The sequence below is a fragment of the Chelmon rostratus genome, chromosome 21, assembly GCF_017976325.1.
Source record: "Chelmon rostratus isolate fCheRos1 chromosome 21, fCheRos1.pri, whole genome shotgun sequence".
NCBI lineage: Eukaryota > Metazoa > Chordata > Actinopteri > Chaetodontiformes > Chaetodontidae > Chelmon > Chelmon rostratus.
Window position 1 is genome coordinate 15,468,901 of NC_055678.1, and position 23,895 is coordinate 15,492,795.

The 23,895-nt window shown below is 43.9% G+C and overlaps 4 protein-coding genes across 5 annotated transcripts in view; 2 read left to right on the forward strand and 2 right to left on the reverse strand.

The window, feature by feature from the left end:
* itgb4 (integrin, beta 4) overlaps window positions 1-10,612 on the forward strand; it is a 25,222-nt gene extending 14,610 nt beyond the window's left edge. The window contains exons 30-42 of one of the 2 annotated variants that reach the window (XM_041962337.1): window positions 32-212; window positions 1,018-1,155; window positions 1,239-1,421; window positions 1,513-1,641; window positions 4,496-4,666; window positions 4,760-4,906; window positions 5,312-5,446; window positions 6,811-6,960; window positions 7,243-7,431; window positions 7,565-7,720; window positions 7,890-8,054; window positions 8,727-8,846; window positions 8,939-10,612. In XM_041962337.1, the coding sequence (XP_041818271.1) occupies window positions 32-212; window positions 1,018-1,155; window positions 1,239-1,421; window positions 1,513-1,641; window positions 4,496-4,666; window positions 4,760-4,906; window positions 5,312-5,446; window positions 6,811-6,960; window positions 7,243-7,431; window positions 7,565-7,720; window positions 7,890-8,054; window positions 8,727-8,846; window positions 8,939-9,069 (1,995 nt within the window). In that variant the 3' untranslated portion in view covers window positions 9,070-10,612. The remainder of the gene's footprint in view (window positions 1-31; window positions 213-1,017; window positions 1,156-1,238; window positions 1,422-1,512; window positions 1,642-4,495; window positions 4,667-4,759; window positions 4,907-5,311; window positions 5,447-6,810; window positions 6,961-7,242; window positions 7,432-7,564; window positions 7,721-7,889; window positions 8,055-8,726; window positions 8,847-8,938) is intronic. The other variant, XM_041962338.1, reaches the window with a different exon arrangement.
* zgc:194990 (uncharacterized protein LOC568410 homolog) lies at window positions 10,351-16,757 on the reverse strand. Its single transcript, XM_041962340.1, has 10 exons — window positions 16,328-16,757; window positions 14,672-14,763; window positions 14,444-14,542; window positions 14,240-14,347; window positions 13,797-13,955; window positions 13,408-13,548; window positions 13,036-13,087; window positions 12,718-12,744; window positions 11,724-11,750; window positions 10,351-11,622 (listed from the first exon to the last, which is right to left on the reverse strand). Exons 2-10 carry the CDS (start codon window positions 14,732-14,734, stop codon window positions 11,063-11,065), a joined length of 1,236 nt encoding a protein of 411 aa, XP_041818274.1. The 5' UTR covers window positions 14,735-14,763; window positions 16,328-16,757; the 3' UTR covers window positions 10,351-11,062.
* si:ch211-250n8.1 lies at window positions 16,624-23,042 on the forward strand. The gene is made up of 16 exons (XM_041962339.1): window positions 16,624-17,054; window positions 17,384-17,491; window positions 17,794-17,869; window positions 18,031-18,187; window positions 18,347-18,392; window positions 18,504-18,562; window positions 18,758-18,793; window positions 18,975-19,027; window positions 19,144-19,276; window positions 20,330-20,544; window positions 20,639-20,684; window positions 20,775-20,840; window positions 20,956-21,015; window positions 21,101-21,186; window positions 21,384-21,478; window positions 21,583-23,042. Exons 1-16 carry the CDS (start codon window positions 16,964-16,966, stop codon window positions 21,615-21,617), a joined length of 1,362 nt encoding a protein of 453 aa, XP_041818273.1. The 5' UTR covers window positions 16,624-16,963; the 3' UTR covers window positions 21,618-23,042.
* Window positions 21,690-23,802, reverse strand: LOC121624573 (histone H3.3A). The gene is made up of 4 exons (XM_041962341.1): window positions 23,683-23,802; window positions 22,772-22,909; window positions 22,530-22,683; window positions 21,690-22,427 (listed from the first exon to the last, which is right to left on the reverse strand). Exons 2-4 carry the CDS (start codon window positions 22,897-22,899, stop codon window positions 22,299-22,301), a joined length of 411 nt encoding a protein of 136 aa, XP_041818275.1. The 5' UTR covers window positions 22,900-22,909; window positions 23,683-23,802; the 3' UTR covers window positions 21,690-22,298.
* Window positions 23,803-23,895: the final 93 nt, after the last annotated feature.

Genomic DNA, 23,895 nt, shown 5'->3' on the forward strand with positions numbered 1-23,895 from the left:
AAACACTGTATCTTCCTTTCCTGCGTTTTAGGTCAAGTATTGGATCTACGGTGACCCAGAGAAAGATGCCCAGGTCATAGATGTGAAGACTCCTCAAGCTGAGCTGACCAACCTCTACCCTTATTGCGACTATGAGATGCGAGTGTGCGGCTACAACGCAATGGGGGATGGCTACGATACAGATGTTGTTACCTGTCAAACACTGGAGGATGGTAATTATTTAGAATCCAGTTAGCTGCTGTTCATGAGTGGCTCTGTAGGAGACCAGGTCACATCATTAAAATGTATTAGCTGCAGCGTGAAACACATTCAAATTTATTCACAAGGAAACATTTGTAGCGCTGATTCTGCAGAAATTAAGTCACTGCAGCATCACAGTAGCAACTTCCAAAAATGACAGTTTTAGGGAGGCAAACATATTAAAGTATGCTGCCAATCCTTTGTAAGTGCATTTACATGCTCCTCGGATGTTCCCATTTCTTCCCCAAAGTTGGCAAGTTGTTCTTCCAACTTTGGTCTATTCATGAGCTTTTAAGGCGCGAAGTGGAAACAACACGAATGCTACAAATATGTACCACATGTGATTTTATCCCAGACTTGTTGCTGAACCAGTACATTGCATTGCTTTACCTGACTTATTATCAGGGCTAATGCTAATAAATAACTTTTCTAACTAATCTTAGTCACTCTGTGTCGACACCAACAACCTAATAATATATTGCAAATCACATGTGAGTGAAAAAATTTATATGCAACATGTGAATTAATAAAAGAGTTTCTTACTATCAACCAAAAATGTACTTTTCATTTTAGTTTCCATCCGTTCACTCAGTTACCTATGCAACAGTTGCGCCTCGCTCTTACTGTGTCAATATTTAGTAACATCTTATCTCTACATAAGAACTAGTTTGTTTGGGTTAACCAGTGTAAATTTAGGGATGTGTAAATATCCACTTCATAATCACTTTCATTATGTCAAGTCTGAACTTACAAATGGTTGCTGTTGTTTTTCTCTAGTGCCTGGGGAACCTGGACGTCTGGCCTTTAATGTCATCAGTCCAACTGTCACTCAGCTTAGCTGGGCAGAGCCTGCAGAGACCAATGGCAACATTACGGCGTATGAGGTCATCTACACACCCATTGATGATGAACTGAGTAAGAGTCCAACCTAAAAAAGGAAATGCTCTACATGTATTTGCACGACATAATTTTCGTATTTCCCAATGTTCTTCTCACAGAGCCAGTGGGTGCCGCTAAGAAAGTAAAGATTGACAACCCCAAGAAGCGAATGCTGTTGATCGAGAACCTCCAGAATGCCCAGACCTACCAGTACAAGGTCCGTGCCAAGAACAGCGTGGGCTGGGGCCCTTTCAGAGATGCCACCATCAACCTGGCATCACAGCCTGCCAGACCTCTGTCCAGTAAGTCAGGGGCAAACACAACTCTAGGACACTTCCAGGCATTCTGTATTCCCCTGAAAAGAGATTTATGTCCCTGTCTTTCTGTCCCTAGTTCCCATCATTCCAGATATCCCTATTGTGGATGCAGAGGCAGGAGACGAGTATGACAGCTACCTGATGTACAGCAATGAGGTGCTGAAATCCCCCGCAGGCTCCAAGACACCCAGCGTCTCTGGTGATGGTGGGTACCCAGAGCCAAAACCACAAGCTACTTATAACAGCTGACAGCGTAAACTCATTGTGCTAGTGCTCTGTTCTGATGCATTTTTGGCTCTTGAAAGATGTGTGTGACTGCCAGACTTCCAGAGTGTGAGCTATCACTGAAATGTGGATCCAGTTATCTCAGTCCACATTGTCAGTGCACACAGGCATTTTGCTTTGTTCTTGTAGTCAAAGTGTTTAACGCAAGTGTTTATGCAATGTGTGTTGTGGTGTCATTGCCTGGTCAAAAGGAGAGGAAATGGGTAACTCTGTGAAATTTTGGTCACATCTGTGCAGTAGGAAGTCACCCAATTTCAACCAGTCCTCCTGAAAACCTCAGGATGAGAACGCCTCTCCTCCATTTTTCAGCCCTTTCCTCATTTTTCAGTTTTTCTGTGAGTCATGAATATTTTTCCTCAGTTTAGAAGAGTGACAGTAATCAAGGACTGTAAGAGTTGTGAAGCTCAGGGATGGCATCATTCACGTGGCTGGGTTTTTTTTATCACTTCCATCTGGTGGGCAAATTCTCCTCCAGGCAACGCCCCAGTCAGGCAGCAACAAAATCTGCTTCCAATGCTCCCCCAGATATCTGCAATAAAAGTGCTTTACAGTCAGAAACCGCAAGCCTACCCTCATTAAATTGCATCATTAAATCTGATCTGTCACTCTCCTGCTTTCTGCAACTGTTTGTACCCTCAGTCAATTTGCGAATGTGGCTCCTGTGCGTGTGTGTATATATATAGATATAGATATAGATGTAGCTATGGATTGACACATAGCTTTTAGGTAATAATGTATAGTAAAACAAACCGTTAATACTTCGCTCCAAATCTATCCTTGGCCTGCTTGCTTCTCCCTTATAACCCCGAATACAAGGATGGAAATATGTCAAGTTGCTGGGGTCCAACCTGGATCTCCGTAAGGTGTCGTGGAAAAAGCGAGTGGACATCATCCCCAGTCGGCTCAGCACAGACACAGAGACGAGCTCAGATGAGGGCTCCCACCCCAGCTACGCCCAAACAGCCCTGCCAGGTGAAGACCACTTCATCAGACCCACAGACAGACAGACAGGCAGCTAGCATGCCAGCTATTATGCACGGCCTGTCAGGTGCCCGGCAAGGCACCCAACCAACAGCCTAATCATTGAATTTCGGGCTTCAGTCCTTGTCCCCTTCCCGTATTTGGCACTTATCCCATCTCTCCTCCTGCCACCTTCCCAGAGAGGAGCACTGGCATCAACTGCCCCAACTCCAGTTGATGATCGGGGGCAGGCTTTTCCAGGTGCCTGTCTCTGTCTGTCCTCTCTCCGTCCCACTGGGGAGGTAGTGATCTGGAGGAGGCTTGTCGGGTGTGTGTAAAGGCTTAGTTACTGTGCGGCTGAATGGAAATAATGGCTTCTTAATTAAATGCAGGCTCACCTCTGCAGGGCAGTTTCAATGATGACACCTTTCCTTGCAGTCGTTAATTGTTTCTTCTCGCATCTGTGCCTGTATTTGTCTTCAGATGTGTTGTTTTTTTTTTGGTCCAAAATGCCTTATAGAACTGGTTTGTAAAAACTATTTTTTTTTAAAGGGAGCTGTTCAGCCAGTATCGGACCAGTTTTCCACATGCTAAAATATAGCAGCAACAGCTTTGTTCTGCAGATAAAGACATGTCAGTGTCGCCACCTACAGGCAAAGAAAGTTAAAAACAGTCTATCACCTGCACCACCTGCAGGACATGAGGGTAACACTGCATTCTTAGCCACGCTGGTTTAAGGGATGGCAATGTCAGCCTGTCAGTTGGTAAACCTGTTTTGTGCTAACTGAAAAATCTCAACAACTATTGTAAGAATTACAATGAAAGTTTGGACAGAAAGTCATGGTCTCCCAGTGTTGAATCCTCATGACTTTGATGATCCCCTAAGTTTTGAAATATCTTAACAACTATTCGATGGATTGCCATTAAAGTAGGAACAGTGTAGAGATCCATGGCACCCAAAGGACAAATTGTAATTGCTTTGGTGATCCCTTTACTTTTCATCTAGCGCCACCAACAGGTCTAATTTGTCCAGTAAAATATCAACATCTACTGGATTGATTTTGTATCAATCCAAATGACTTTGGTAAAGTGTCTCAACAAATATTGGAGACTTTTTAAATGTGGTACGGTGACATTCCCACCAGCCTGAGCTGCACATTGTGTTCAGTGCTACTTAGGAAATTTTATCTTACTGACAGGCTAATATAATAATAATAATAATAATATGATATGATGTGAGACATTATACGGGCTCTCTATTGGTGTGTTATTATCGTCACTGAGAGTTAACTGATGTTAGTATTAAGTTAAAGCTGCTAGTGTTGCTGTATGATTCTGACTCTTAGTCATGTTTTCTGTTTTTGTAATAGCTGTTTGTGTTTTTTATCTAAAATAAAACCAATAGCAAAATAATATTACAACTAAAATTAGATTTTATCTTGTTGCAGTCCAACACTTCAACCTTTGAAAATCTGACATAGTCATGATTCTACTAAAACAACAAACGTAGAAGAAAAACACTGAAGTTTTAAGCGAGTCAGTGCTTCAATTCCAGAAGCTATTACTGTCCTTGCCTGTAGATGGTGCACGTCTGCCGATCAGTTGTTGCTTTTTGTATAACCTGGCTCAGGACTGGAGCTACAGGTCTGACGCTGCTGGTGCCTCCTCTCCATTGGCTGAGCCTGGTTTCGGGTGCTTGACGTCAGTGGCACTGTGTTGTTCCAGTTAAAGTCCGGATGCTTAAACGCTAACTGCTAGGGTTCTGATGTTTGTTGTCTGTTGACAATCCTGGCTTCTTATGTGGTGTTTCACAGATTACACGATGAATGGGAAGTGGGACCAGAACTTCCTTTTCCCAGGGGGATCAGGGACACGCAACTTGTCAGCTTCGTCCTCTCCTATGTCCACTTTGAGCTCAAACTACAGAGGGACAGACGGCTCCTTTACCACAGAAACAACCACAACAACCTACATGTCTGGACCAGGTAAGATGGATGCAAGGAAATGCTTTGAGAGAAATTCATGCAAAATACCAAGATATTATTAGTCGTATTCTTTATCTTTCTGTCTTCTCGTAGGAAGCTCTCGTAGACAGGACATGATCGGAGGTGGAGTACACACATCAGAGGTCATCATGAGGAAACGCTCTGAGAGAGGTTATACAGATGAAAACATCCGGGACTCTATCGTCATGGGCGATGTGTCAAGCAAGTTCACAGATCTAGGTAAGCTTTAGTACTCAGCAGTGCTTTGAATCTCTTCCAGAGTAAATATAAAAGGAACTAGCTTGGAGTGCAGTATTTGGGATGCCTTGGCAGGTAAACTGCAGGCGCATGAGGCCAATGGCTTGGTCATCTGTTAGCGGGGTAGGGGCTGTTGGCTGCACAGCATGCTTATCCACACTGACTTTGCAGGAGCTATGCTGACTATCGCTGTTTCTCCCTCCCTCCCTGTATCCCAACTTTGCTTCTTTTTTTTTATTATACCTCTTTTTTTTACTTCACTCTCTACCTATCCACCTCCCCCTCTTACTGTGCTACTTCCATGGTTCTCTGTACCCCTCCTCCTCCTCCTCCTTACCATCCCTTTATCCTCCTCCTCCTCTGCCCCCCTGCTCAATGCGCCATCAGGTGGGTACGGCTACACTGGGATGCAGAGCAGCTCTCACAACCAGTTCAGCTACAGCCTGTCTCAGGGTTCCAGGGCCAGGACCCAGTCTTCAGATGTCAATGAAGCCCTATATAATCTGGACAGGGTGCTCCAGGGTAAGTTTGTGGCATACAAGCATGAAGGCACTGGATGTATTTGCTAGGTGTGACGGGTAATGCGCCCCTATTCAGCCATCTTTATTCCTTATGTGTGCTTATGTGTTGGCTCATACCTCGTCTCCCTCTCTGATCTACTGTACTTTAAAGATCTCACCTGCTGTTTTATGTGTTTTAGCCACCACAAATCGCTCATATTTTACAATATTTGCAACCATTTTTCAGACTATACCATGTTTTTTTAGTTGAATTTCTTTTTTGATCAAAATTATGTTAACATCATTTAATAATTCAGTGCTAGTAGGGACCGTTTAGAAAGCCTCTTGTTGTAGTCCTCATGTATGCTGCGACATCACACATGTAACAGTAAGCTAATGAAAAGCAGTGCAGTTAAATGCTACATTGTCGGCAAATCGAAACCAGAACAGTATGAGAACGTGGTCATTGTCCAAAGGGGTTACATTAATTTGGCGATTTCTTAAAGCTAGGCTAATGGATTAAACGACCATCTATAATGTGAAAGAGGTCACTTGTAATGACAAACTGTGCAGTTAAGCTCTCCGGAGCATTTTAACATCTTTCAGCTCATTGTTTTGGTTTCCTGGCTCACAGCTTTTTTTTTTTTTTTACAAAAAGCAATAAAATCAATGATATTGTGTTTGTAAAAAGGATTAGCAAATGATCGCTTTCTGTTTAATTTGTTTTACACAGCATCCCAATGTTTTGGAATTGGGGCTGTAGCAGCTAAAGATCCAGATATTTTGAGTTGGTAGAGACAAAGAACAGTTAAAAGAGGGTGAATATTGGACTTACATTCAGCAGATGGCCAGAAACACGACTGTAAATGAATGTTCATGTTGCTATAAGGTCTGCTGGACGTGTAAGTAGACAGCTGTTTGCTAACCTGTTTGTCATGACAACTTTAGAAGGTGATAATATGTCAAAGGTGTGTTTACAGCTTGGTGTGGTGCCTATAAGTGGACACAAAATCAGTTAATGCAGCTTCAGAGTGCTTCAAGCACCCTTGAGCACACTGACAAGAAGAGGTCAGAAAATCAGTCTCTACTAACCTTATAAACCAATGACAATGTACCTAATAGAAGTGAAACATGTTTGATGTCTCTGGATAAAAGAGAAACAATCAAAAACTTTATTTAAAAAATAAGTATAACTTTGTATGCTTTGAAAAATGGGCAGAAGTATTGTAAAGTATTGTGTTTGAAGTTTGCGATAATAATAGTTAATTAATATCTACTTTTCTGTCTTTTTCCCCCTTTATACTCTGAGTCTAATGAGACGTGAACCACATATTTTCTCCACATCCAACAGTACACTTACTCCTTTCTCCTTGTGCCACCCATCAGATGCACGGCTTTCTCCTGGTATTCCAGACACCCCCAGCAGACTGGTGTTTTCTGCTCTGGGTCCCACTGCCCTCAAAGTCAGCTGGCAGGAGCCCCACTGTGAGAAAGACATCCTGGGCTACTGTGTTCTCTACCAGCTGCTCAATGGAGGTAAATGATCCCTGCCAGAGAGTGAGAGAGAGAGAGATTGATAACATAAACAAATCTGATTTGTTTTGTGATTTGGAGCATTTTTCCCTCTTACATGACAGTAAAGACCATCGTATTTTTGATGCTGTAGCTTCCATTGGGGAATAGCAGTCCAAATCCCATTCAAGCAATTTGCATGCTACACTTGATTTTGCTGTAATAACCTAATTCAATCTGTTTTACATACATCTAATTTTGATATAGTTATTGCTGATGCTAAATGACCTGCATCCTCTCCTGCAGGTGAGGTGAAGCGTGTTAACGTGACAAACCCAGCAGAGAACTCTGTGGTCATCCAGGACCTGCTGCCCAACCATTCCTACCTATTTAAGGTGAAGGCTCAGAGCCAGGAGGGCTGGGGGCCAGAGAGAGAGGGAGTCATCACCATCGAGTCCGCCGTGGACCCCAAGAGTCCTCTCAGCCCCATGCCAGGTACTGATTCTGTTGATTTTTGGTCACAACTTCTTGGATTAACCCACAGACACAATGACTATGTTTCTATGCAGCTACCAGAAGTACAGTGTCTCCCTTCTTATATTGTTTCCTGTCTCATCTTCCACTGAAGGCTCGCCATTTACTCTGAGCACTCCCAGTGCCCCGGGCCCGCTGGTCTTCACCGCACTGAGTCCTGATTCCCTGCAGCTCAGCTGGGAGAAACCTCGTAAGCCCAACGGAGACATCCTGGGCTATGTCGTCACCTGCGAACAGCTGCATGGTGGAGGTAAGGCTTTCAGGAAAGAGTGGAACAAAAAATCACTTAAAAACACTCCAAATGAAACAACATTTTAAACATATATTTGTATAGCTGGTTCTGTGCATTTCCTCTAAACCTGGTAGTCTTTGTCGTGAAAGTATGTTATATTCTGCCCTCTGTTTCTTGTTCCCTCCAGGAGACGTGCGTTCCTTCCAGGTGAACGGCGACAGCTCTGAGACCAGTCTTACCGTCCCGAACCTGACTGAGAACGTTCCCTACAAGTTTAAAGTCCAGGCTCGAACCACACAGGGCTTCGGTCCTGAGAGGGAGGGCATCATCACCATAGAGTCTCAGGATGGAGGTAAAATGATTCCTGCTGACCCTTTCATATGAATGAAAGTCATAACGGTCATTATGCCTTACAACATGACAGTGGGGATGAATAAAAACCAGGCATGATCATTTTCAAACTGAGGCCTAAGGATTGCACTATAGAAAAGATCATAGTCCTAAGGCAATCAGCCTGACAGTACAGTAAATTCCAATCTGCCTATCAAACTACGAACATCCTCTGTGCAGCGCTGACAATTTGGCCTGAAGGGACGCTCCGCTTAGGGGAGTGAATGTGCTCAGAAAATTTCAAGGCAAGTGGAAATTTTGGCCTGATGTTGGCACTAGAGAAAACATATTGGGTAAATTTCTGGGGTCCATGAATATTTGCAGCAAGGTTTGTAGAAATCAATCACAATGAAACTGTCAGGAGGTTACTAAAATCAGTAGAGATGATCTTCTATGTACTGTGACTATTCATACAAAAGTCCATGGCAATCTGGCGAGTCTTGCTCCGGACCAAAGTGACCGACATCACCATCCCGACGCCTAAAATACAGCCATCTTTGAACTGTGTGCTCAAGAAATCACTTGTTATTCATCATCCATTTTTAGCCTTCCTGTCACTTTCTCATAATTGTGGCGTTCGAGTACATACCAGTATACTAACATCTGTGTTTCTTTCCTTCCTCGCCCTCTGTAGGTGCTTTGTCTCAGTACAACAGCCAATCAATGACAAGGAGGGAAGTTTTCCACATGCCAACAGAGGTCAGCACACGAACCAACGTCTCCCACACAATGCTCAACGACCCCTACTTCTCAGGTACACATTTAGCTTCAGTTTCACTTCTGTTCCCCTAAAAAACACAGATGGCGTATGCTGATACATTCATACCCACTGCTCTCTTCTTACAGATGGGATGATGATGACCTCGCAGCTCACGGAGACCAGCGGCATGGTGACCCATCAGATCACCAAGGAAGTGGTTCAGAGGAGCGTCATGGGAGGAGCCACAGTTACAAAGAAGATGTTTTATGAATCTTAAGAGCTTATTTAAACAGCAGCACCCAAAGGTCCAACATGATGAGGAATCATATCTGAGATTCTCTTTTAAAAAGAGTCGGCTTCAGAGCGCTCGCACGCGCTCAGTCTATGTTTTTGTATGTGTGGGTGTGAGAGTCTGCGACCAAAAAATAGGATGGAGGAGGCCTCTCTGTCGTGTCTGTTACAAACTGTCCTACTTTCCTCCAGAGATGAGGTTCGTTTTAACATTTGCATTCATTTTCACAGTTGCTTCTGATGTATTTCCTTCCAGTTTCTTCCCACTATGCAAATCGTTTAGTGTTAGACTCCACTCCCTCTGTCGGTCAAGATCCCGTAAGACACACCTGGGCTTTAAATCAGGCCAGCACAGGCCAGTAATCTGACTGCAGTTCAGTAATCCAAAGTGACCTTCTCCTCTTGTCTCCCGTCCTCCACCTGTCTGTAAGAGATGGTGTGTCTGTGTGTGTGAGGTGTGTGGACAATTTCAGATTAAACCCATCAAATTTCACCTCTGTCTGTCTTTTTGAGGAGCAACAGAGATTGGCTTGAAATTGCTGTTCATTTTCACCCAAGTGGTCGAGTATTCATAGATTTGTATTATATCAAAGTGTGATAAAGTTCTATTCCAAGCATATTTAATACTTTTTAAGATTTTTACTTAAGCAGACTGACATTAAATTTAATGCCAAATATAGAGTATTTCCACAAACATAGGTTGGTGCTTGTGTTCATTTATATGCGCATTTCCTACTGATACGCAAGGGGGCATGATTTTACAATAAAGAAAAAAGTACTCTGTTTCGAGCTGATACTTTTCATATGTTTCCTTACTCTGCAAGGCCACTGTGCTTTGCATTTTGAGTAGATTAACGTGCAAACAATGAGATCTTAATATTTTATAGAAATGGTGTGTAAAGACAGAAAGATTGTATTTGCTTCAAAGCAAGTCCTACTGTATTTTGGCTCACTTTGTTGATTTTGTAAAACATATTTTGAGAGGATATTTTTGTCAGAATAACATGATGTGGATAAGTGGATGAATTTTTCACCAAAAACACATCCAGTCAAGAATTCATGTACGTTTGATCGTATTGTTTGATGTACCACTTCCTTCTTTGTATCATTTTTTTGGTATGTTAGTTTTATTGCACTTAATAAAGATTTGAAATAAACTTGTATGACATTTTAATTCTTCTCTAGATCTGTATGTGACCACTTAAGACAAGACGGAGCATTTAGTTTTTTATTATTATTATGAGAATTTATTGATGTTTGGGGGAGAAAAAGCATTGATATCTCAATATTGTACACAGAAACAAAACAGCTGCAAAAAAAAGCCCATGCCTGAAAATGTTTGCAGGAGGCTTGAGACAAAGAAGCAAGCAGAGTGAGAATTAACTCTTCACATGCGTCAACCCAGTCTGTAATTACCTTCCTGTGTGTGTCAGCAAGCTCTCACCAGCTGCACCGTTTCACTGCACTGAGGCTCGAAGCAGCTAGCTGCACATCCTTTCACAGTGCCTTCATGTTTTTCTAACATTTGGGAAGTTTTTTCATCTCTAAAAAAACTAATAAAAAAAACACATTTCCATATCACTGCAACTCTAGTCTGGGTGTTATTTATGTTTGAACTTTAAACGCAAAACTATATGGACTTCGAAAACCCTTTCAAACCTTATCAGACACTGTGAATTAAACATTTTCATTCAGAAAACAAGGCTGATTTGAGGTTTTGACCCGACAGCCTTAAAATATTCTTCTTTACAATACAAATAGTCAAACACGGTTTGTCTCGATGAAGGCAGAGTAACAGACAGAGTAATGATGGCGGTTCTTGTTCATCCCACAAGGCAACCCGCAGAAAGAGTCACGCTTTTATTCCAGAAACAGCACACCTGATTCAAATCCACTAAATAATGGAGCAGAATAAAAGCGCAGACTCTGGGGGTTGCTGAGGATCAGGACTGAGGAGTGATTGATGTGTGTTAAGCGGTTCAGTTCCAGAGGCAGGGCCCGGGGCAGAGGCACGGCTGTCTGACACCTGCAGGCCTTATCACCAGGTCTTTGACCACCTCCACAGTCCCAAACACGGGGTACAGTTCCTCTGTGAACTTCTCGTTGTACGTGTACAGGTGGGAGCGCTTCTCCACATCATAGAAAGACAGCTGGCCCTGCTCATAGTCCAGGTACACCCCAACTTTCCTGGGCACCACGCTCTGTGACAGCGGGGTGGCGGGTACCGTCAGAGCCTTCAGATCTGCGCCCCTCTCCAGACGCAGGGTCAGGTAGCCTGTATCTGTGTTGAGTGAGCGGAAGCCCTGCCTCACCGCGGATGCCTTGACCACACCGAGCCGCCAGTCCCGCTCACCCACCTCCACCTCCCAGTAGTGGCGTCCGCAGTCGTAGCCCTCCTGGGCTGCGGCGCACCACCAGCCGTCAAAGCGTCGCTGGCACCGCAGGACTTCCCGACGCTCCAGGCCGCACCGCATGCGCTTTTCATCGCTGGAGATGAGCAGGTCTGGGTTGGCTGAGCCTGAGTCCAGAGTCACATCCTCTGTGGAGTTACAGACCAGGAAGGAAAATTACAAATTGTAAAATCTGACAGCAGATTATAAAGAGGAACAGAGATGATTTGATTGCATATGGTGTTCATACCTGCAGCATCACAAATCCAGTTCCACACTGGGAAGAAAAAGAACAGAAACTCTTTAAGGATGCTACATTAAATATATTTTATAATAGGTCAAATGAGTCTGTATAAAGTGAAAGGAGTCACTTATGGTGATGAGCCCACACAGAATTATCACCTGATAAACCTTGTGTGATAAACCCACTGTTCACCACCTCCCAGCACCAAGCAGCAGACAGACTCAGTCTGCAACCATCAGGTGAGCATAGAGGAGCATTTAGCCACTCAAGAGCCAGATATTTCCCAAAGAACAAAATCAGAACAGCAATGAGAGTGAATACCGAACTTACGTTCACCAGTTGAACTCAAACACGACTCCAAATGAGTGCTAATTGCTGCTCTGTGCCTGCTGAATGTGTAAATAACTGATTGCTAGCAAGTTCTCTATATCAGCTTTATAAAGCCTCAAGGTTGCATTTACAGCTTGTTTCTGTGGCCAAAAACATCCATTAGCTAAGGTTTAAACATCAAAATTTGAATTAATAGAGTCATTATTGAGCAATTATACCAAAGTGAGTTAGATAATTGTGTTATATCTGATAAGTAATTGATCAACAATAAATAAATAATTGATAGTAGGGCTGGACAGTAAACTAAATGCATCAAATTACTGATGTTATAGATCTCCCTCCAACTTAAATTTACAACTACTGAAAATTTCCACATATTTTCAAAATCCCATATGACTAAACTGTAGATAGCTACCACAGCCAGTGACAGATAATTAACTAGTCATACAGTAATTAATCACAACAAACATCAGAAGTGAGCCAACACAAGTTAAAATATATGATGCATTGGAGTATTTAAAAAGGTTATTATTGGGTTTATCATTATCAAGGTAAAGGTGACAGTTTATTATGATATAGATCAGATTTTAGATCACGTCAGCCCTGTCAGTGACACAGTGGTTTAGTTTCAGGGTACTTCGTTTCAACAATAGTCAGGGTTTCTACTCACCGCTGTGGGGGATGTAGCGGACAGCGTCTGTAAGAAGAAAGTGATCAGAGTGATTAGAAGGAGACAATCAAGAGTTTCTTTCATGACCCAAATTCCTCCACATGCTCCTTTCCCCACCTGCTTTCATGCACTATCCTTTAATCACATATCGATCCTGATTAGATCTAATGACTCATCAAGTTTCACTCCTGCTGAAGAGGTTGATTGAGTCGACGGTGCTGCTGTATGCACACATGCATGCATTTTTAAAGGTGGGGTTTTGACAATTGCTCTTTATCTTTAACACTTTCCAAAGTTTAACAAGAGATATGCACTCACCGATCTTCTGGCTCCTCTGCTTTCTCACCAGCCACTGCTTTGTCACGTCCTCCTAAGCACACACACATAAAAGGCAGACAATAAAGACAAATCAGGCCAAGGTGAGTTAAGAAATGAGGTGAAGGGATTAACCTGACTGGGTGTCATGCAGGTACACATAATGCTTCACACTGTTTACACTATTGACCTGATAGCATCATGCAAATGTATCATGTTTCAATCCTTTTAGCTTTTTTTTATTAAATTAAATGAGCATACTGTTTATCCTGTCACCGGTAACAGATTCAAGTGGAGAAAATAAACGTTGGTGCTGGATCATGACGAATATTCGACACAATCTAATCAGGGAAATGTTGTGACAGACGTCCAGACCTTGATGGGGCTGTCAGCGTTCAGCACGGCCAGCATGACGAGCTCCATGGCTGGGAGCAGGTTGGGCAGACGACCCCTCTTCCACTGGAACTCCAGGTCGTCTAGCATCATGAGCACAGGCTCGCCCGGCCAGACGGTGGGCTGGAGTGACAGAGTCAGAAACAATGAGCACGGTCAGTGTTAACTCGCTGAAGTGTTTAACTTGTGATCACAGCTCCAGCACAGCTCTGAGTATGATGAGATGATTGTCAAGGGCAGGGTTTAGCTTAATCATCTTTATCAGATGCAAGGAGGGAACTGGGTCAGACTCTAATCACGAACCAGCCACCCAGTCATCAACAGAAAGCGCAGGCACACAGTATCCTCAACGTCCAGTGTCCTATAGTCACCTGAGGTCTGCTTTTAATCTCCCGTGTCCAGTCCATGATGACTCTTTTGTGGGGCCCCATGTCGCACTCGCCCCCCGCCTCCAGCATGCACAGGAGGTGTCCCTTCCAGTCTTTCTTCTCTGGTTTCTCATGCTGGTAGTCAGAGAGGATGATCCTCGGCTGAACAACAAACACACACATTAAAGCGGAGCTGCAACGACTAGTCGATCGACAGAAAACTTAACAGCAACTGTTTTTTGAATTGCCTCATTTTTGTGCAGAAGCAGCGAAAAAGTGCAGTTTTATATCATAATAAATTCGGTTGGACAAAATTAGAAATTAATCAGCAGATGAATCTATAATGAAAATAAGTGGCGGTTGCAGCGCTACTCTTAAACAGAAGCAGAACATCCAGAAGGCTTGCAGCTGATCAAGTTATTGATCCAACAGTAGACCGCACGTACCTGTACAGTCCTCTCCAACACAGCAGCCCATTCCACAATGAAATCCCGGCACACACTGGCCGGCCAGATGTCCTCACTGGTCCAGATGTGGCCGAGGATGTTTGACCTCTGCGGTTATAATATACATATCAAACTGCGGATGACACATACTGTAGAAGCATGTTCGTCTGTGACAGAAAGACAGGACAGAGAAGACGAGCTTACCTGGCAAATTTTGTTGAGTTCTCGGGCCAGTTCCATAATAAATAACTGACTCTCCACCAGCGGCTCCTTCTTCTCAAGTTTCACTCGCTTACGAGACTCCTGGAGCAAAGCAACAGAAGATAAAAAGAGAGAATAATATGACTTGATGTACATTTTGGAGCAACGTGTACACTCACAGCAAATATGGTGCAATCACACACAACAGAGAACAGAGTCGTACACCCGTACCTTAAGTCGGATCTTGAGCTTTTTGGCCGGCTCGATAAGAAACTGCAGGCAGTCCTTCATCATGCTGGCAGCCGGAGAATGAGGGAGATGCCCTGTGGTACAATAATAAAGAGCTTTAGTACGCTGGCACTCACTCTGTCAAGAGCTAAAGCTGAAGTGCAGCTGACTGGGCTCCCGTTGCCCACGCAAATCGATGAGAGAGCAGAAATGTGTAATTTATCAGAGGTAGCAAAAGGTATGTATGTGTGCAGAGAGGGAGAAAGAGGCACTGCAGGACTTTCATCACAGCTCTGCACTGGAAGTCCACAGAGAGCTCATTACTTGGCACTCTGAGCTATCATTAGGTGAGGAGGAGGAGGAGGAGGAGAGAAAAGAGGACCCACACATTGGTAGAAGAGTGAAAAGAGACAGCCCACCCACTCAACACACCCACAGAAAGCCACGAAGTGAGCGGCAAAGAGAGAAACAATGCAGAAACAGGCAAAAAAAAAAATATTGCACAGTAACAGGATTTCCTGACGTGTGTGGGTCGATGCATCTTGATCACGGCCTTGAAATTGGAAATTTGTTCCCAAGGAGATCTGAGGCAGCAGCGCAGAGCCCTTCTGAAACACTGCGGAGGGTGCGGGGGATTGTTGGACCAGATTGCTGTCGATTCAGCAGTCCGCCCCTGCGCGCCGGTTTGATGCGCTGAGGGGATTTGCTGCTCTTTCAGCGATGTAGGGGTGGCAGCAGAGCCAAAGGATGCTGGCACTGACTTTCCAAGGACTGAAGAGCATATATGCTTTTGGGAGTTTGAGTACTTTGGCAGAGAAAATACATTCAGCTGAAGGGGTGACAGTCTGGACTGAAAGTTTACCTTTAAGTGAGCAGCATCAGACTCATCACTTACTAAAACACAGCAGATTTCTCCCCTTATTTAATAGGTGGTGGAGGTTCAAGCCGTCCATGTTAACTTTAGCCCAGTGAGGCCCTGACACGTGCTGCGAAGAAGAGGATATGCAGAGTTGTGTCACTGAGCCTCTTCGCTAATTAAGTCGATGCATTGTTGCTCAACTTGAAACAGATTTCAGAGCAAACAAGCGGGGAGAGACTTGATTTGTCCATCAAAGCGTGGGGAGAAGTGTAAACACATTGACTCCTGGTTGGGGTTTATTTTGGGCAGTGAAGGGTGTAGGTGGCAGAGGAGCTGTGTGTGGTGGAGAAGAGCTGGAAGATTAGAATAAATCCGGGATTATCACCGGTGCCATTGCTGTACAAACACAGGTAGTGACTTTCTATACTGGGACTGACAGACCATCCTAACCCTGCCTGTCAGCATCAAACACAGACAAAGAGCTTCACGCACGGGGAGCTGCATGATTTTAGACCAACACAAAGAGCGTTAATAAATAGCTGTACAGTTTTTTTGGTTGTTTTTACTGTCTGCTGGCGACAAAATATATAATTTAGCATACAGGTTAAGTGGCATGACATGTTAATGCTACAAATGAACAAATGAACTGTCCTCGTGCGCACGAGGATGTGCTTTCCAAAGAAAAAAAGGACAATAGTAGCTGACAGGCAAGCAAATTATTGTATTATCGGCAGCGGCACAGCCCAAGCGTTTCTCTCCATCAAAACTGACGTTCTGTGAGAAAAAAAATGAACTCTGACCTTGTTATGGGTGAATTTTTCCTTTCCGTGGATAACTTTACACGTTTCCTCCGTGATGTTTCCACCTAACTCGGACTGAGTCAGTGCTCCGCCATCCTTCACAGACCCGCCGCTTCCTTCACTCTCCCAACTGCGGCACGAGAGCCGGAGCGCGCGCTCTAATCTGCCGCCGCCTCCGCTCAGCTGCAGGATGGCGGGAGAGCCGCTGGAGGTCGCCATTGCTCCACTGAAGCTGGGGAGACTTTCTCTCCCAGGTCGTCTCACATCCTGCCTTTCTTTTGGTTTGTTTGCGTGAACTAAAACGCTGTTACAAGACCACTGAAAACGCATTAACGGGTCATTGGAATTTGGATGCAAAGCTACAGACAACATGGCCTGCAATGAGTCTTTGAAGGCAGCACGGGCGTTTCTCTGTTCGGAAACAGAACAGGAGATATCACACTATATACACACTTAGTATCACAATGCATCTTATTTCAGGGAGCATCTATAAGCTCCTATAGCCTGCAGCTGTTTGATCAAAGACAAAGTAAACCAAACACTGCTGTCTCGCCTCTCTGTCCGTCTGTTGCAGGAATGGGAAAGTGTCTCGTAAGCTACACGGAAGTGTGATCACCGTGTGATCGTCGAGCCTGAATGACAGGAGGCTTGGTGCGTGTGTTGCCTCCGATCACAGCTGAGCCCCTCAACATGGCACCAAAGGACCCTCTACTCGGCACTCTCAAAGGTAAGCATCCATAATAAACGCGTCGTGCAAACGTGGTTTTATTGGATCAATATTTCAGCTTCAGAGGCAGCCGACTGATCGTCCGGTTATGCGCATTTTATGGCTAAAACAAACGACTGTCTGACTCTGGATCATATGAGCTCTATTTCTGTTGCGGACAAAAGCGTTGTTTTTTCACATAAACAACACCTGCGTGTATCTTCTGCAGCGCCTCTTCTGTGACAGTGTTGATGTGCGAAATGGCGATGATCACGCAGGTTGCATGAAAATCGTGTATATTTGTGGCCACTGTTAATTGTGTTTTTGCTTTTTCCTCCCCTGCCTCCCAGTGTGTGTCTTGAACCTGCAGTCAGATGGAGAGATGGTGACAGACACCAACCCTCACCTCGCCTCCTGCTGTGAGCTGCTGGAGCTGGTCCTCAGGAAGGGGCTCCAACGTCAGTGCCACCATTACATGTGGTCACATTTGGACACATTTGTTAAAATGCATTGTTCTTTAGCAATAAATTGCTGAGAACATGTCGCTATATTGCAAACTTGTCATCAACAACTACATATTTTAAGATATTAGTTTATGCTTCATGTGGTTTAATGGGTGAAAACACAATAGTGTGAGGCTGAATTTTATGTTTGTTTGTTTGTTTGTTTTTTTTAATATCCTAATGAGAGCAGCTGGAGCACTACATGGAAAATATGTTTTTGCAGTATGGACTCAGTGTGTGTGTTTGATCTCTCCCAGAGCCAGTTATCAGTCTGGTACACAGAGACTACTGGCAGTGTTTTGAACAGCTTACCCACCAAGATGCCTGTGGCAGGTAACAACATCCCGCACATATTATCTGACAGGAAGTGTGAGATAAACACTTTTAACCTTGTTATATCTGTGCTCTATAATAAACATTAATAGAAGTAGCGCTGTTTCAGGTCTTGTTAATTCCTGTTGCCTCTGCTGATGTGTGTGTGTGTGTGTGTGTAGGCTGTCCGCTCTGTCCTTGGTGGTGGAGCAGACCAGAGCTTGCGGGAAGCTGCTCTCAGCTCAGGGCCGAGGCCGCTACCTGCTCAGACTGGCCCTCAGCCGCAAGGCTTTGCCGCAGTTCATCACACACCTGCTGCACACACCCAGAGTCCTGGAGGTCAGATACATGGACCGGATACTGTTTCTATAATGCAATATGTTTAGAGCTCGGTGTCTTTTCCTGGCACTGTTGCGTGCTCTGGGCAAAGTGCCCATCAATCATGCCCATTGCTAGTGTCGGTTGAAATGTAAGTAAGTCTGTTTCTCTCCCCTCCAGTGGTACAGCCCGGCAATGTCAATCCTCAGGAATGAGGAATTTGTGGGTGAGGCTTTTTACTTGATCTGATTGTTAAATGCTGAGCAAATCTGAGGAAGTTCTTGTCACCACTGCCATTCAGCATCCAACACCGACAACAGTGTTCCCCCTCTTCCAGAGCCTTTCATGTCGCTGTTGCTGGTCCTCTCTCACATGGAGTTTAAACTGGACATGAAGGTCTGAGCAATTCCTTTATTCTAAATATTAAAAACTGCAAATGTGCTTTTCTGGCCATTTCCAATATGCACAAGGAATCCAGCATCTTCCTCCAGAATAAAACCTTGACAAATTTAATGCCAACTATCATTTGGCGAAAGCAGCCATTCTTACAAAACCGCTACACTAATAACCACCTCTGGTCTCTTTACACAGAATTGCAGTTTTCTAGATGAGAGCTGGCTCCTTCCGGTAAAAAACAATGATTATTGTTTAGTCACTGACAACATCACAACAATATTATTATGGTTTTAGTGGCCAGTGGGACTTAATGATCCCTGGAAATGCATGGAAAAGTCTCTGTAGACGACACATTACTGCAAGACAATGGAATTTTAGAGACGTTATGTTCATTGTTTGTGTATGTTTCCAGGTGTGCGAGACATATGAAGTGGTGCCCTGTCGGGAGGTAGGGATGGTGTTGAGGTTTGTATCTTCCTCTACAAACAGTTTTCTTTCTATCAAGTAGCCCCTATCTGCTCATTAACACATGTATCCAACCTGCTGCGTTGTCTCCCTCTGTCTCTCCATCTGTCTCTCAGGTATCTCAGAGGACGCGTCTTCGTGCTCGACCTGATGCCTGGTGGTCAGGCTCACGTCGACAAGTTTATCTGTCCTGGGGACATTATTGATGAGATCAATGGGACCTCACTGAGGAATTCCAAGTGTGGACAGGTATCCTCAAACATGCAGCGTTATATATTAAACCACTGTCTCTGTGTCACCACAGTGTAGCTGCTATATATAGCCCTTACATTTGATGAGGTCCGTCTTATAAGAAAAACGCCAAATTCTGGGCACGCCACATCACGTTACATCCAGCCTGACTTTGTTATGTAAAAGCTCACCTTCCATGCTATGTTAGAGGACATTACAGAGGACCTTTTTCACAGCAGACATACATTTGGCATAGCAGGAAAAGCACAGGTGTTACTGATAACACTACCAATATTCAGGTGCCACCATTACAGTGAGCCAACATGAACAATACCAGGACCCTGACAATAAAGCATCTAAGTGGAACTCAGACATCTTCATTTTTTTATTATTTACTCCTGTGCCTTTCCTATTGTAACATGTCAAAATGATTCATGTGAAAAGGCGTATGTCCGAGGCCCAAAACACTCAGACGGTGTTTTCACTTATGCTGCCTGATTATTAAGTCTGCTGTGTGCAGCCTGCTTGATAGACACCTTCCTGATTTTCCTGTTTTGTGACACCAGCTAGGTGGAACAACTTACACCATCATCATTTTTATTAGTACATGTAGTTTGTTGGCATTACGCAACTCCCTGGCTAGCTGCACCCGACCTGAGCAGAGCTCTTATCAGCGAGAAATACAGGAAACGAGTGTGGGTGTGGTTTGAAGTAGTGACTAGGTCGAAACTGAATCCTAAACAGGTGCTAAACACTGAAAGAAGTAAATGGCCTGTTTTGATATTTTGACATATCTTTTTCGAGAGATATTGCATTTTACAAGTTTAAGAGCAACACCAAACCCACAACTCTGCGGGGCATCTTTAAGGTTCCACTGCAGCCCTGTTTACAGCAACCCGTGAGACAGTGGCCAGGCACACCCTTGACAAACCCAATTAGCATTTGCATTGTTCAATAATCTGCTACTCTCAAAATTGTGTCTATGTTTGCTACTGCGCAAGCCTTAAAAAGTAAAAAAAAAAAAAAATTGTAACTGTACACAGAGCTACAATACATTTTCTCTTTTCCAAGGCAGGGGTGGTTCTGTCTCGGCTGAAAGGCTGCCCCCTGTCCATCGGCGTTCTGCGATGGAGAGCTCAGGATGGAACAGTGTACCGACCCCTTATCAAACTCCTGCGGGCCCTGAGGGTGGAGAACCCCACCCTGCAGCTTGGTCCTGCTCCCTCCCAGCAGTCAACCTCCAAGGACCAGAGAAGCTCTCCATCACAGTGTCTCAAAGAGGGAAGGCAAGTTGGTCACCGAATCCTTCAGGATGATTTAAGGAACATGTTGCCAGGTGCACCCTTGACATTAAGACACTGACTCATGTCTCCTTAACAGGATTGTGTACATAGTGCAGTTCTTGGGAAAAACAAACATTGGAATGGTAATCAGTTTGCTTTATAATTTAATGTGTTTGCGTATACGTGTGCTAGTCTGTAAAGTATCTGATCTATCTGGTCTTATCCTTTCTTAGTTTGGAGGCAAGGAGGTGCTGCAGCAGGCCATCCCACAAGTGTTGCAGAAAAACCTGCCTAGCAAGGTAATTAACACTTCCTTTCCTCAGGTCATGCTGGCTTGCAGATTCTGTCATTATTTTCTGCAAAACACGTGTCAATACCATCATGCGCTCAATCAGTGTCATTTGACCCCCTTAGGAGGTGCTCTTAGATATGAAGGAAACACATTTGACATGCACTGACAGAAGAAGTAAACTGGTAAATAATATAGGTCTGTCAGAAGCAATAATTGGTGTTCAAGTATTTGCTATTTTTTGACAAGGACCAATAATTGTTTCCCCAGGAGCTGTTCGAGCATCACTATCCAGAGATTTCATGTGTGGGGAGATTTGGTCAACCAGACTACACAATATTCGCATTCTGCGTAGCGTAAGTATCAAATTTAGACACAAAGTCATTGTGCATCAGATACCAAGAATATGGCCATTTCTGTCACATTTGTTATACATACATCCCTGCTGTAGTTTAGGTAACCCCCCTCCATTACCATCTGACGTAATACCCTAGTTTCTCGTCATTGGCTGGACCCTGATGTCATCTAAGCATTTGATTGGCTCTGTTCTCAGAGACTCCCCAGAAACCCCTCAGTCAACAGGCTTTTGCTGTGTCGCACTCAGAGCCAGCAACATCAAGGAGTGTGAAGAGATTGTCTGTCGTATTGGTGAGGCAAAACATGTGCTCTTATATAACTGATTTTTAACTTATATAAATTTTCATTTTATATTCACAGACATTAAATCCTTTTTTTTTTTTTTTTTTTTACAGCTACTGGTTTCAAGCATACTGAATGGTTTGTATGACAGTTCATAAACTGGTCTCACTCCTTGTGTTTGTAAATAAATGTAAGCCACTGTCAAATCACACTGCATTAATGTCTGAATACAACAACGGTTTCTACTCATAAAGACCTTTAATAGAAAGACATCCATGTGACAACATTTTCATAAATAGTATTAAATGTAGCTGCCAAGATTTTATGTTGAAAAACATGTAAAAAGCAGTCCAGAAAAATACAGGGGGGGGGGTCTGCCATGCTCCTTGCCACTGAGCACAGACTATCCTCTGTAGTAGCGAATACTCTGCACTGCAGTGAAACCTGCATGACATGCTGGCATTTTGTGGTAAATGGAAGATGGGTGACAAAACCCTGGACGCCACAGAAGATAATTCATCCTCACTCCAAAGACATCTCCATCCTCAGAAGAAGGAGCCTGATACCCACAAAGAACTTGAAGGGGTGGTATGATGGCTGTAACATGTAGTCATGACTTATGGAATAGGCAGATACTCCTACTACACAACATTTCCAACTATCCTACATGTACTCTGGTTTGTGGAATGACTGAATTGTCCCAGTCTAAAAAATACAAAATTCAAAAAAAAGAAAACTTATAAAAAATACCCAAGAAATAAAATGTCCACAAAAATGGTTAAGTATGATAAATAGGATTATTTGTCTTGACAATGTTGCCACTAGTTGTTTAGGCCCTCTCCCCCCTTATCCTACGAGCCAGCTGGATGTCTTTGGGCATAATTGTGACACGCTTGGCGTGGATGGCGCACAGGTTGGTGTCCTCAAACAGACCCACCAGGTAGGCCTCACTGGCTTCCTGTTGAAAGAAAACGAGCATGAAGAGGTCCCAGAAACCACAATTTATCATGCTCCATCTTGTACAGTGACTACATGACTTTTAATTCCATGCCATATTTACCTGGAGAGCTCCAATAGCAGCACTCTGGAAGCGCAGATCAGTCTTGAAATCCTGGGCAATTTCTCTCACCAAGCGCTGGAAGGGCAGCTTGCGGATGAGCAGCTCTGTGGACTTCTGGTAACGACGGATCTCCCTCAGAGCCACAGTTCCAGGTCTAGACAACAAATCGTTTTAGTGCTAAATATTAAAAAGGGTTAAAATTGTTTAATGTTAATAGTTTATGAAACAACGCTACTACACACCTGTAACGATGGGGCTTCTTCACTCCCCCCGTCGACGGGGCGCTCTTCCTAGCCGCCTTGGTAGCTAGCTGCTTCCTTGGCGCCTTTCCTCCAGTAGATTTACGGGCAGTCTGCTTGGTACGGGCCATGTCGTACTTGCTAAATACAGTGAAGGAACCTAGATTATAATCGTGACAGCTGATGTCCAAATCTAATCGTAGCAAAACGTAGCCAAGTAACCGCACGGATCCGTTGTTATTTGTCAAGCTAAGATGCTAACCTAGCCCACAATACAGCTCCCCTCCCCCCAGGTTGTAACCACTGGGAGGCGTCGGGTTTGCTCCAAAATGCGTATCAGTGCTCAGTCAACCAAATATAAATAATCTATGAAATAAGTCATCGTAATAGCGACTCGACGTTGATCATGTTTGCTCTGCTTAGAAATGGAGTCTCGACCACTAACAACCGATTTAACAGATTGAGAGGCCCGCTCCGACCAGAGACAGCAGCGTCAAAACACTCGGCACCTACACCAGACAGCCAGCCTTTGCTTTTCGACTTCGCCATTTTCACAGCTTCTCATTTCACCCCCAGACGACATTGCCTCGATTTGGCTTAAGCAACATTAGCTTACGTGTACGAAGCTCATCTAATGGAAAGCTCTGTATAGAATACGGATAATTCTCGCTAACCTTTGGTTTGTTTACCAGGTCGTGTTTCACTTTAGCGACTAAACAGTGACGTTTAACTAGAAACGTCAACCGTAAGAGATTCCATTGTTCTATTTATAGCTAATGCTAACGTTAGCAGGTCGACCGGTTAGCATGTTTGCTAAACAATGCCTTTAATTAGAAACGCCGTTCTCAGACACATATTCAGTTATTAGAACGAATTCACGAACATTATCCACACAGCAAGACAATATTATTTACCTTTAGGACGTCGGTTGATTAAAAAAAGTAATCGGCGTAGCTGACAGGTCGCAGTTGATGACCGTTGAGAAGAAAAACGAGTCGTGTCGGGAGGGTGTTGAGGCCAGTATTAATACTTTGTTGTGACGTAATGCACGTATACCACTGCACGTTCATTGGTTGACCTCCCAAAGCGGTCTCACGGTACAGCCAATACGATGTAGCAAACAAAAA

Bases quoted from the DNA above. Each gene is read 5' to 3' on its own strand.
- zgc:194990 (XM_041962340.1), bottom strand. From the start codon at position 14,734: ATGATGAAGGACTGCCTGCAGTTTCTTATCGAGCCGGCCAAAAAGCTC. The intron at 14,348-14,443 runs GTAAGCTCGTCT...TTATAACCGCAG, and splicing joins AACTCAACAAAATTTGCCAG to AGGTCAAACATCCTCGGCCA. The intron at 13,956-14,239 runs GTACGTGCGGTC...TTTGTTGTTCAG, and splicing joins TGTTGGAGAGGACTGTACAG to CCGAGGATCATCCTCTCTGA.
- si:ch211-250n8.1 (XM_041962339.1), top strand. From the start codon at position 16,964: ATGACAGGAGGCTTGGTGCGTGTGTTGCCTCCGATCACAGCTGAGCCC. The intron at 18,794-18,974 runs GTAAAAAACAAT...GTATGTTTCCAG, and splicing joins ATGAGAGCTGGCTCCTTCCG to GTGTGCGAGACATATGAAGT. The intron at 20,545-20,638 runs GCAAGTTGGTCA...TCTCCTTAACAG, and splicing joins CAGTGTCTCAAAGAGGGAAG to GATTGTGTACATAGTGCAGT.
- LOC121624573 (XM_041962341.1), bottom strand. From the start codon at position 22,899: ATGGCCCGTACCAAGCAGACTGCCCGTAAATCTACTGGAGGAAAGGCG. The intron at 22,684-22,771 runs GTGTGTAGTAGC...TTTGTTGTCTAG, and splicing joins AAGAAGCCCCATCGTTACAG to ACCTGGAACTGTGGCTCTGA. The intron at 22,428-22,529 runs GTAAATATGGCA...TTCTTTCAACAG, and splicing joins CTGCTATTGGAGCTCTCCAG to GAAGCCAGTGAGGCCTACCT.